This window comes from Eucalyptus grandis, chromosome 6 (assembly GCF_016545825.1).
Source record: "Eucalyptus grandis isolate ANBG69807.140 chromosome 6, ASM1654582v1, whole genome shotgun sequence".
Taxonomy (NCBI): Eukaryota; Viridiplantae; Streptophyta; class Magnoliopsida; order Myrtales; family Myrtaceae; genus Eucalyptus; species Eucalyptus grandis.
Window position 1 is genome coordinate 25,896,020 of NC_052617.1, and position 13,238 is coordinate 25,909,257.

The window sequence follows — 13,238 nt, forward strand, 5'->3', positions numbered from 1 at the left end:
TGAAGAAAATTCCCTCACATGTCCCATTTCATCCGACGGTAGCGAGATACTGAATCCCAACCAGGAAAATTATCAAACCTATTCGAATCCCGGGAAGTAATTAAACCCTTTGAAGAGCATGATTATCTTTCCATAGTTCATATGTATTTTAGCAAAAATTATAATAGGAAAAACTTCCAATTACCTAAATAGAAAAAGGACTCAGAAGTATTAAAAAATTGTCTTCTTCCCACTCCACTTTTTTAATGAATAATGTACAATGAGTAACTTCCAGAACTTCATCACATGACATCACCAAAAAGGATAAAAATACAGGGAAAAAAAATTATTATAAGAGGAATCTCTCACTAGTAAGGAAGTGTTTCTTTAATGATGCTATGCCTGTCCATCATACGCAACCGCATTTACATTAATTTCTCATCTGAACTTCTGGCACTGGTCAGTTCTTCAAGCGACCCAATGAATCCCACAACCGTGACCAACAAACAAAGACCACTAAATGTCCTATAGCAAATCCATTCCCTTGACCATGCCCTAATCTTCTTTTGCTTCAAGTACATTTCCACTGGGAAATATACTGCCAGAGGCCAAAAGTTCAATGCCCCCAGCACTCCCAACACGGAATTGAAGTAAGGGAAGGACATTGCAAGTGCGGTCGTAGATACGACGTACATCGTCCGGAACACCACCCGGAAGGGATTCAACTGAAATGTGCTGAACAAGGGAATCTTGAATGAGATGTGATTGTTCAGAAATCCACTGTCGGTGAATCTATATGCGAACCATCTCTCTGCTGTCGCAAAAACGGGCTGACTAAAGATCTGACGAAGGAAAAAGAAGCTCCATGAAAACAATGTTATCGTAGGTGGTCTAACGTCTCATGACCCTTATCTAATTAAGGTATCAGAGCTGAAGCAACAAAACCAACTACAGCCTGAAATTATCTAATTAAGACAACTGGTATTTTGCTATAGCAAAGTGCGGAAGCTATCATTTACGACATGAATTTGTTCATAGAAAAGGCAGTGTGTCAACTCAGACATGCACGAAAATATTTGTGTTCTCGAGTAGTGAAAAGTTTTTCACAGCAGGACTAATTTAAACGCAATTGCACGATTCTTGCAGGTGAAGCAAAGCATTAGGAGATGAAAGAGTAGTTGTACATCCTTCAATAGTACCTGATACGCTCCCACCAAATGAAGCACAATGCAAGCATTAGCGAGGTCCACGAGCCAGTGTGGCTCATAGAATCCGAATCCAGTGAGTAGATTGCCTGGTGTACTATCACCAAACGCTGCATATCCAAAGCAACCGCAGCAGAGGTAAAAGAAGGTGGTGATGACAATCGCTTTCAAGGAGGCCGCCTTCATCGTCTGGTTTTCTGGGGGAGAGGACTTCAAGGTATCCTGCATTTGACCATTTCAGAAGTCTACACTAGTCTCGGAGCTGGTAAAACACCTTATTCAAAAGCCGATCCTGTACCATTTCAATAGAGTCTACCTGTATCTCAAGAACAATTAAGGTATAAGGATAGGCAAAAGCAACGTCTGCAAGTGCTTCAAAGGCTAACCATAACTTCTTGAGATTACTTGAAGCTGGGACTCCCGAGATAGATCCCTTAATGGTTCCATTTTCTGCAGCAATGAAAGTGAGTCAATCCAAACTTTTCGCACATTCTAGCAACAAGCTAAAAGCTTGAAGCCTTTCTAAATTTAAGACACATTGTATTCTCTTTTGATTATACCTATTACTTTTAGAAAGCCGAGACCAGACCCAATTAAAGCATAGGAGAAGGACATGACAGCCGCGAAAATTGAGAGCCACTCGATACTGCGGAAATCTGGAATCTGTGACAATAGTATCTCAACTAGACCAAATAGGAGCATATAGAAACTATCCCCGTACTGGCATGGAGCATTGTACCCTCCTTGATGATGACAATTTGATCTTAGGATTGCCCTACATCAATAAAAGATCCTCATCAACCTAGAACCAAACAGTTTCCAGAGTTATAGTAAATAGGTGATAGAAGACATGTTAACGCAGGAATTTGCAACTTATGGTGCTCTTGGACAATTGTCTGCGAGTTGAGTATACATGAAGGCCCATTAAAGACATATTAAATTATCTGTTATATGTCACCTTGGTGAAAATTTACTCTTCTAACAAGTCCATAAAGGTGAAGAAAAGGGCGACAACAAATTAACAACAGAGAGTTGTAGTTCCATGCTAACTCATCAGAGGACCATTTTAGTGTTTGACATAAGCTAGCCTACAAAAGTAGCAAAGAAATTCCATGAAGAATGGTATTGTCCCGTTTCTGTCTCCTCCTTTTTACCACCTGGTAAATCATGAAATTGCAAATAGAGCTTAATCTTTGAGTCTAAATTTACAGTTCCGAAATAAATGTTAGCACATATCAGAATAGGAAAGTCAGGAAAAGCATTGAAAAGTGTTTGAAAATTCATAGTATGAGCAGTTCACCTGACACTGGCTGTAGCTGTTATGGTATAAGCAATCCCGGTCCCAAATAAGCTTTCCTGTGCAAACACTCCGCAAATGCGTTGCTGCTTCTCTCCTGAAATATCACCGCCTCTGTCATAGTCATCCCTTGCTAAAGCAATGTAATGTTCCTTTTCCGATCATAATCAAGCATCAAAGTGTGAAAACTCGAGATGGCTTACCATTTTTTTTCCTTAACCCTGCCTCTTTTTTTCGTATGAATTATGAATATCTTGCATGTTTCATCATGTGCAAAACAGAGCCTGAAACTCCATTCCTAGGATACAATCGTCCTTATGCAAAGAGGCAAGAGCCTCGGGCCTTTTGTTGATGCTGCTGTCGTGATTTATTAGAGAAACATACTCCATGCATAGATTGTTCTTAAAGAGCAGCTCATTATAGACATATTCTATGTCCTCAAGGCTACATAAAATACAGCTAGAATTGTCTGCCTATATATGATGACTTACAGATTCTGTTAATATTCACAGTAGGGCAATGATTCACTGTTGCATCTTGTTATCTTATCAGTGACTCACTAGGGGAAATGGACAGTGTACCTAAGTAGAACTTGACAGCCTCCATGAAAGATCGGTTTCTGGTGGTTCCATATTCTGGATCAGGGTACCGGTAGCAGTCACAAAGAACAAATGTAGAGACACCAGAAATTCCTGCAAAGCATATTATGCACACAGGACCGAGAATCCATCCTAATTGAGCCACACTCCATGCAAGAGAAAGCACTCCTGCTCCGATCACTCCCGTTATAATATGCGCCACTGCGGTCCACTGTGTCCCTTCATAGGCAAATAACTTTTAGGCATTTAAGTAGTAACATCACAAAGCATAAACTAATTGCATTAGTAAAGCCCCTCCATTTGATTTCGTTGCAAGTTCTCTACAACCGCAACAAGTACTTGGAAACTCAAACGGTAAGCACTAAGCAGAATAATTATTTGTACTATTTGAATGAGCATTCAGCTAGCATTAAATCCTAGTGCCAGATACTCAGGACCGTACGATGAGAACCATGATTGGCGAATATCAGAAGTGTCCATATATAAATTGCATCTTTATGGCAATTAAACATACAGAATAATAAATTGGGGTCACGCCTCAAAAGGCCTGTTGTCCATAAGACTATAGTGTATAAGTTCCAACTCTGAAGTTTACCAACAGCAAGAGAAGTTGTTCTGGCTCTGAGGGAAAAGAAAAAAAAAACGTTCTCCCTTGATCAACCACAGAACAAGGATCATAACAAGAAACAGGTTCCAGAAACTTTTGCTTCTTCATTTTACTCTCTAATCACAAGAAATCCACAGTCTGAACAGACAGAAGACCTGCTTCATCTCGATGCATGCAAGCAATTCAAAAAAGACGACATAAAACAGGACATGATTATGGTCCAGGACAATCGCTCAAGTCTTCTCAAGACATGTTTCAAGTAATGGATTCAGATTTTCCAAGAAAGTCTCGACTAATAATGAGATGAAGATGGGGTGGTGTTAATTTTTACCAGTTCTTTTGGGAGGAGCCTGTTGTGATGCACCGGCTGAAGAAATGCTTTTGAGCAGTGGTGACTGTTGATCATCTTCTTCACCCATCTCTCCCTCCCTCACTCTCTCTCTCTCTCTCTCTCTCTCTCTCTCTCTCGCCTACCCAACTAGAAACATAAAAAACAGGAAAGAGAAAAGCACTTCTTTTGCGTTACAATCTATCCAAAGGATTTTTAAAACGGACAAGCAAAGCCTTCCCTTTGTTGCTTTCTTCTATTTTCAGACAGGAGGACTTGACTCTCAGTTCGCCTGCACATTCTTTACAGTTCAGCCCACGAGTGCTTTGTACTCCCACCAGAGATACCGCTGCATTCAAGGGACAAAAACAATAAAATCATAAAAATAACTTCTTCTTTTTTAATGAAAGTATTTGAAAGTTTTTTTTTTTTTTTTTAATATTATGATAGGATAGCTCTTTCTTCTTTTCTTTTGCAATGGAACGGAAAGTGAAGCATCAATAATGGTTATTAGTAGGAAACTCCAACTTTCGGCACAGCGAGAAAGGCTAAATTTCATCTAAGATTAATAAATTTATATATCATGAATGATCTTTTAATAAGGCATCCAAAAATAGAAAATAATAGATGCGTAAAAAATTCACTTTTTATCTATTTTGTCTTAAAATTGTGGATGTTTTGAGTTAAGTTATTCTAATATGTATCTATTTAGATTGATAATTTATATAGGAGTGCTGCTAATAACTCACTTTTTATGAAAAAAAATTGTTTGTTTGTATTATAAGTTTGGAAATACACATATGACTTTATAGATATTATGATTAATATAAGGCCAATTAACACACTTTTGGCAAGAGTACAATTACTATAGAATTGACTTTGTCAATTGAATTAAAAGTTTAGTAACGCGTGAATACAAGATGATATTAAATTAAAATTATCTTTCAAAGCCAAGTTATATTCTTATAAGATACATTGTAATTATTATCGTCTAGTTACCATCTTCTCGAAGGAACGAAAATTTTCATTCTTCCTCACAAAAGAACGACGTGACAATGGTAAAACATTTTTACTGGTTCACGTACTTAACCATGACCGCATGTCATGAAGTTAAATGTCAAATTAGGAAATTCACTTTTTTTTTACTTTTCTTCTTCGTACGACATTTTTCTCTTCTTTTGCGTGTGTTTGAATGTTAGGCCAAATGTCAAATCTCACGATGTGTTGGAGGTTTTCCCAACGACAAGCTAACAAAGAGTAATACCTCGGAAACTACGACAGAGAAGATTTCTTTCTGTTTATATATCAATATAGTATCAGCAACTTGCAAAAAGTCTCCTTCCATCTCCAAAAAAGAATTAAAAAAAGGGGGGGGGAGGATAAAATAGAAAGAAATGAGGCTGGAGTAGTAGGTTCTCAGCTGAGCTCGTCAATCACGAGCTCTCCAACCGACCCGATGAATCCCACTATGGTGATCAACAGACAAAACATGCTGAACGACCTGTAGAAAATCCACTCCCTCGACCATTTCCTGATCTTCTTCTGCTTGAAGTACATCTCCACGGGCAAGTATATCCCCAGGGGCCAGAAGTTGAGCGCCCCCAGCACCCCCAGGACCGAGTTGAAGTAAGGGAAGAGCACCGCGAGCGCGGTCGTAGACACCACGTACAACGTCCTGAAGACCAGCCTGAAGAGGTTCAGCTGGAGCTCTGGCAGTAGGGGGAGCTTGCACGAGTAGTAATTGTTCACGAACCCGCTGTTGGGGAATTTGTACGCGAACCATCTCTCCCCCATCGCGAAGACAGGCTGGCTGAAGATCTGATCAAGGAAAGTGCCCACGGAAATGGCGGGTTATTATAAATGCAAGAACGTGATGCTAATAGGTGAATTGGACATGGACAATAGTTACAACCCATCCTTCCAAGTTACCTGATATCCTCCAACCAGATGAAGCACAATGCAAGCATTGGCAAGGTCAACGAGCCAGTATGGCTCGTAGAACCCGAATCCAGTTAATAGATTGCCTGGGGTGCTGTCGCCGAATGCTGCATATCCAAAGCATCCGCAGCATAAGTAAAAGGCGGTGGTTATGACGATCGCATACATCGAGGCCTTCTTCATCGTCTGATTTTCTGGGGGAGGGGACTTCAAGGTGTCCTTCAAATACGAACCATCACGCATTCTACTTCAGTCATTAAGCTACTGCCTTATTAAACATTAACTCAATCCCGAGCGCTAGGAAGAGAAAGCTGTACCTGTATCTCGAAGACAATAATAGAATAAGGGTACGCAAAGGCAATGTCTCCGAGTGCTTCAAAGGCTAACAATAACTTGTCAAGAATGCTCGAAGCTGAGACTCCTGTGATCGTTCCCTTGATTGTTCCATTTTCTGTAGCCATGGAAGCAAGTTAGCAATTGTGAATCACAATCAAACGGTGTCTTGATTTCAAGTTCGATTCTTAAACAAAGCACCTTACCTACCTATTACTTTTGCCAAGCCAAGTCCAAGCCCGATCGAGGAGTAGGAGAAAGACATGACTGCTGCAACAACTGAAAGCCAAGCCATGTTGTGGAAATCTGGAATCTGTGACATTACTATCTGAACTAAACCAAATAGAAGCATGTAGACACTATCTCCGTAAACGCACGGAGCATCATGACCTTCCCGGTGATAACAGTTGGACTTCAGGATTGCCCTGCGCCATTTAAATGGAAGAAACAATTATCCTGAATCTGAACTCTGAAGTCAATTTACCAAAGTAAACAGTACTTAGAAACTAGACATGTTAAAAGCACGAAGATGTCACTCATGCTTCTCCCTGGAAGTGTCGTGGAAATTGAAAATGCATGAAGGACGATAAACACGTGATATGTGACTTCACGCTTCTGCCTAGCTCTGGAAATAGAGTACGCATGAGAACCGCATCCATTTTTACCCTAGCCATCCCCTGAAATATCATGATGGTACATGAAGTCCCCAACAAACACCAACTGCTAACTTAGCTTTATAACAAAAGAAAGCGTATAGGAGACTGGAAAGCTGCAAATGCTTTACTGATTTTGAATTCAAAAATTGTTAAGGAGTTCGCCAAGTCAAGTCCTCATGAGTTACCTAAGCTGTAGTTAGCTTTTGTCAGGGAACAAGATAATTGTCAAGCGGCTCAAACTTGGTCCTAGGAGAAGTTCATGAAACTAATTGAGTACACATCCTTATGTCACGTAGATTACAGATTCAGTACATGCTCAGGGTCGGTCCTATGGTTTATATTATCGAACTTGACATTAAACAGAGGAACTGATACTGGAAAACATTTCCATCTGCCTACTATATCGTAAGATTACTAGTACATGCAGCTTTCCAGGTGATTTTACAAGTATACGCCTCAATTTGCAATGACTATTGTACATCCTGTCAATAAAAAAAGTTTTGGACTTCTAATGTAAGTCAACAGTAGGTTGAGGGAAAGGTGATTATTACAGGACAACAGAGGCCAGTCTCCCCAACTTCATCTCAAGAATCACTGTGTGTGTATGACATAATTTGGTCCAGATAAAGTCCACGATTAGCTAAGAAACTCCGTGAGGATCCTGATTTTACTTTTCTTTTCTCTCCTTCTCTATTCCTAGTTCAAAGCAATAAATTTTTCAAAGAACACCAAGCTAGTGCACAAGGACAGGGAAATATCAAAAAACAAAAGTTCGAAGATAATATGAGCACCTTACACTGGCAGCAGCTGTTATTGTATAAGCGATCCCACATCCGTATAAGCTTTCCGTCGCAAACACTGTACATATCCACTGCTGCTTCTCTCCTGAAAAATCATCACCGGTGTTGTCATGTCCTTTTAAAATATCGTGAAATTCTCATACTTTCCTTCTTCTTCATTTTTCCTTCTCATATTTTGCCAGGAATTTTGATTAACGAGTTCAGTCGATATCCACCTTGAAACATCAACGCTTTCACATGACATCTTTTACAAGCAACTATCACTCAATGTTGGGATTCTGTACTCACCTAAATAAAGCTTCACAGCTTGCATGTAAGATCGATTTCTGATGGTTCCGTGTTCTGGGTCAGGGTACTTGTAGCAATCACACAGAAGAAATGTGGAAACCACAGTAATGGCTGCAAAGATTAATATGCAAATGGGACCAAGAACCCAACCAAGTTGAGCCGTGCTCCAAGCCAGAGAAAGCACTCCTGCCCCAATTACTCCGGTTATAATATGCGCCACCGCAGTCCATTGTGTCCCTTCAAAGAACAATAACCAAGAATTGTGCAGGCTTGTTAACAGTGTTGGGGCGTAAACTATCCATAATGGATCCCTCAATTATACAAAATTGAATCAGCAGACGGCCTCGTTATTTATATTTGAATCGGATTTTTGGTTAGCTTGATGTCCTCCTTTGCGACGTATCTCGTCAGGAAATCTTTGATAACCACTGACTAAGAAGATAGGAGGACGTAGTGAGGCTCTGCAAATCCTAGACTAAATCGGGGCATTAGAGCTATAACCATTGAAGCTCATATATTTCAAACTCTAAGATGGCACTTGCAACTTCAAAGGAAATTAGAGTACAACTTCAATTTCTCAACAGTTGACAATGCTCAACCACAGAACAAGATTAGAAAATGCAACTTGTACAAGCATTTGCTTCATTCTGTTCTCAGATCATTTAGCCACCATAAACATTGGAAAAGTCAGCATTCTCGAGAACAGTAATGTCCTACGCTAAGTGGGGTTTGGGGCGTTGGAGCAATAAACATTGAGGCCCAAATCTTGCAAAATCAAATGTTGGCAAAATTGCAACTTCACAGGATTCCAGATTTCAAGTGCAACTAGTACCCTTTTGTCAATCACAGACCCGGATTACAAAAAAAAGCAACTTGCACGAGCATTTGCTTCATTAAGTGCTCTGATCAATACGATAACCAAAAAACATGGAAACAGACAGCATTAGAACAGGACATGACATGGAATCCTCCCAAGAATCCTACAGACATCTTCTCTAGTTGACAGGTTCAGCTTTCACAAGAACAACGTGAAAACCAAGGAGCCAATGGGGGAACTCACCAGTCCTTTTGAGAGGCGCTTCTTCTGATGCACTGTGCGAGGAGACGCTCTCGAGAAGTGGCGACTGTGGATCGTCTCCTTCGCCCATCACTCTTTCCAACACCAGAAAAAGAAAAAAGACAAAGAAATACGAAATTTCCTCCTCCTTTTGTTTCTTAATGAGAGCCTGTTTAGCAAAGCATAATCAAAGCATGGGTTTATAGCTGTCCCTCTTTTCTGTGTCAGCGAATAAATCGACAAGCAATTTATACCCAGTTCTAGATTGTTGATCGTCCTTTCCACGCAACCAGAAAAACAGATGGCTACGCTAGAAGTGGAAGCATCGCTCACTAGCCCAAAGAGAAGCAAAACGGAAACTCCATTTGACGGGGACGGTTGAACGTTTGGTGCAGCACTCAAACGACGGTTGAAGCAGCGTCGTTTTTCTGGGTATACTAAATTTTAGGATAGAATAAGTTCTCCTTAATCTTGTGTAGATAGGCTTTTTCCCATAAATGGTCTCCAAATTTTGGTTTAAATACCCAATGTAATCCATGAACTTTTAATTTGTTCAATGTGATTATTGAATTTTAACCTGATGTATAATGTGATTCCTAAAATCTTAATTTGTTTAATGTGGACCTCAAATTGTTTGGTATATGTTCAATTTAATCCCTAAACTATATAAAAGTATTTAATGTTGTCTTTGTTCTTGAATTAATAAAAGGACAATATAGTTCAAAACTACATTGGACATATGCCAAAAATCAATTGACAAATTAAAAAATAAGGGACTACACCACATATTTAACTAAAGTTTAGGAACCATATTGAACAAATTAAAAATTCAAGAAGCATGCTATACATTCGGCCAAAATTCAAATACCATCCGTGTCATTATTCCTTTACTTAATCAAAATTTCACGACACACCTAATTGAACCTTTTTTTAAGGCTTGAAATGCTGCAAGAAACTTTCACAACTTGGTAAGTACCGATGCAAAGGTATGCAAATGACTTCTCCAATTCAAATGGTACCTAAATTTGTTTTCTTTTCCATGACCCTTATAAATATGGATGTTTGATTTTTCTTTCTGACGTGAAATTTGAAATGGGACATTAGTGGAGGGAAGAAAAGTCATCGAAAGTTAATTTGATTAATGAAAGGGACATGCTGCTGCTGCATCTTAGGTGGGATGCTAGAAGATTCTTTGAATAATTGAATCTCAGATCCACCAAATCCCGTAAGATCATCACCATCATCATCATCTTCTTTTATTAACAACAAACGATTTTTCATGGTCATCACGTCAAGGTCGTGAAAAGAAAAGAGTAGAAGCGGCGTTGTTTTCCAAAGAGTCCGTTTCTTACACGATTTGCTCTTCTTAGTTATTTCCTCTTCTTGTTTGAATATGGGGGTCACGTATATTGAATCGAGAGAGTCGTACGGATCCCTCTAAATCCAATGTGAAATTTTCTTATTTTCAGGTTCCATTTTATTTCGCGAAAAATGAACAATCTGAAAATAATTTTTCTTAAAAATAAATCATCCGTATTACTTGAAATGGTTAGTAATTCTTATTCATTCATGTTCATAAATGATACGAGTAATCACATTCTGAAAAAAAGAAAAAAAAAAGACTTTTCAAATTGTTAATTTTTCATAAAATGAATGGAATATTAATTGGTATTTTAAAAATTTTGACTTGATAATCGTGTCAAACATGTTTTGGAGGCGAGATCAGGTTAGTTAGAACCCTTTTTTCTCTTTTTCGCCAAGTGAATTTCAGTCCCATACCATTGCCAAAATTGAAATGACTATTGACAAACGAGGTTTTGCCGTGCGCCGACGAAAATAGTTCAGAAATCAGCAATTTCGGAGGCACAAGTTTCGTGTCCCCATCCAATCCAGAGACGCGCCGCCCGCGGTCCCCCTTGTATTTTTTGTCCAGATCTTCATGGCGCGCCCACCGCTTTCTTTTCCACTGTACGGAAATAGAAACTTGGTCCATCTTCACACCGCCTTGTTTTTTTAAGGAATTTTTTTAACTGTGTTTCTCAATCCTCACCATGAAGAATTGTCAAAAACCCACGATTGTAATTTTGCATTTTGTAACTATACACGAATTGTTTAACTTCAATCTTACAATCATATCAAAGTGAATCCGATTTAACATGCGATGTTACAATGTTAGATATGGATAGGACCATGTAGAAGATACATATAACATGCTAAATATATGAATGTTTGTAAAATATGTGATGAATTAGTGATATATGCACAATATGTAAAGGAAGTATCTTTTCGCACGCCCTACAACTTGAAGTTGGCAGTTTAGTTTAACTTGAGTTTGGAAACAAGTATCAAGTTATTGTCCAAATTTGCAAAGTTTGTGGCTATTGGCACCTGTTTAAAAGTTAGCATTGTCAACACTGACTTTTCCAATAGATAAAGTCGGTACGCAACAACACAATTTGAAAAGCAAGTATTGTCCCAATAAGCTTATCCGATAATATTCTTCGAAAGCCAACGCCGTTGAATCTTGCGTTGGAATAGAAGAAGCTGAAAGAATACTACGTTGTTTGAATTTGCTTAACTTCGATATTACAATTAATAATTATGGCCTATTTATAGGGTTCAAATCAAACCAAAGAAAGTCCAGTCTAATATACCACGCCATGAATCTAGACACAAATTCAACTACATGCAAGATACACATAACATTTTGCATTGTAATACCTCCATAATTTCTAAAAGATATTTTTAACAAAAAGCAACTTTGCTGATGACGCAAAATAAATTCTTCCATAAGCTAGCTAATTAATGAACAAATTCGAAAAAGTGAATATAGGATGGTCTTGACATACAACTCCTATTTTCCATGAGATATTTCAACATTTTTTCCCTATCATTTTCTAACAATTTTATAATCTAAATTTAAAGGTCTTTGCGATTCCTTTTTTTTTTCCCAGTTTAATTAGCTTGTTTATGAGGAAATTTGACCAAACTGGGTATTAAACAAGTAATTTTTTTTTTTTTATGTAAACGTGATTGAAAGTATAATATGATCTTAATACATTTTCTAGGGGATACCAAAAAAGTTCTAAATCTAGTGTGTTTGTACTAATTTAGTTTTAATTTTTTAAAAGTGCCAATTATATTCTAAATATTTTAACGATTTGCCAATTTAGTCCTCATTCTATTGACAATTTGCCAGTTCAATTATTTTTGCTACAAGTCACCGAAGTAATGGTCAATTTGATGCCGATTGTCCTAATGTCTAAAACTAACATGGGTGATTTTTATAATCTTTAAAAAACTTAAGAATTTTTTTCCCAACGGCAAGCAGAGGAAAATAAGGAAGGAAATTAGAAAATTTAAAAAAAAAATTGCAAAAAAAAAAAAAGCATATGTCAAAGCTAGGCACACCACCTAGACGATTGAAGTGAAGATTTCAGGTCAAAAATAGCCATAATGATTTTATTAATAAATTATCATGAGGATTTAGAACTCAATTAGAATAAGTAAAATGTTTGTAATTAATTGACATAAATGGAATAGGTTTAAGACTAAATTTGGTATAATTGATAGTTTTAAGACTCAATTAACACTAGTATAATAGATTTAGTACTTTTTGTATTATTTCTTCCATTTTTCTAGTATGCTGGCAAAAATTAGACAATACTTTTAAACCTTAGAAAAAACACAAACACGCGCGTTACATAAGACACACTCAGATCCTGACCTACCTATCAGTCAAATAAATGCGTCGACCCATTCGAATGCCGCCATACACTACACATGCATACCTACCAAAGTAGACAAAAAAGCAGATGAGTAATAAAAAGATGCAATTTCTCATGTGGCGTATATGCAAAGAGTCCACGAAAGTTTGATGCGGACCACCATGTAAGTCTGAATTAGATTTAACTAATAAAAATCATTCAAATTATTGTGTTTAGCGAATCAGAAAAATAAAAAAGTTGATCAAGAAAAGAAAAGGTATTAGTTCGCCATTTGGGTTATTTTAAAAGGTTTTAATAATTGAAGGAGGAAACAAAAATACTTTTTGTACGTTTATTTCACTGAAAACTTTAGCATAAAGGAAAATATTTTCTACAAAAATTATTTTCAAGAAAAACGGTTAATTTCATTTGTTCAATAATTTA

General features: G+C 37.7%; 2 protein-coding genes across 3 annotated transcripts; both read right to left on the reverse strand.

The window, feature by feature from the left end:
• Positions 1 to 208: 208 nt before the first annotated feature.
• On the reverse strand, positions 209 to 4,291 carry LOC104449082 (probable amino acid permease 7). Of its 2 annotated transcripts, none has more exons than XM_039314845.1 (7): positions 4,019 to 4,291; positions 3,063 to 3,299; positions 2,485 to 2,578; positions 1,745 to 1,959; positions 1,501 to 1,634; positions 1,179 to 1,406; positions 209 to 714 (listed from the first exon to the last, which is right to left on the reverse strand). In XM_039314845.1, exons 1-7 carry the CDS (start codon positions 4,104 to 4,106, stop codon positions 535 to 537), a joined length of 1,176 nt encoding a protein of 391 aa, XP_039170779.1. In that variant the 5' UTR covers positions 4,107 to 4,291; the 3' UTR covers positions 209 to 534. The 2 variants fall into 2 exon arrangements, with proteins under 2 accessions (XP_039170779.1, XP_039170778.1); XM_039314844.1 differs by having other exon boundaries at positions 209 to 821; positions 4,019 to 4,287.
• A 985-nt stretch (positions 4,292 to 5,276) lies between these two features.
• On the reverse strand, positions 5,277 to 9,429 carry LOC104449083 (probable amino acid permease 7). Its single transcript, XM_010063102.3, has 7 exons — positions 9,091 to 9,429; positions 8,031 to 8,267; positions 7,734 to 7,827; positions 6,497 to 6,711; positions 6,271 to 6,404; positions 5,945 to 6,172; positions 5,277 to 5,833 (listed from the first exon to the last, which is right to left on the reverse strand). Exons 1-7 carry the CDS (start codon positions 9,176 to 9,178, stop codon positions 5,432 to 5,434), a joined length of 1,398 nt encoding a protein of 465 aa, XP_010061404.1. The 5' UTR covers positions 9,179 to 9,429; the 3' UTR covers positions 5,277 to 5,431.
• Between the last annotated feature and the right edge of the window lie 3,809 nt (positions 9,430 to 13,238).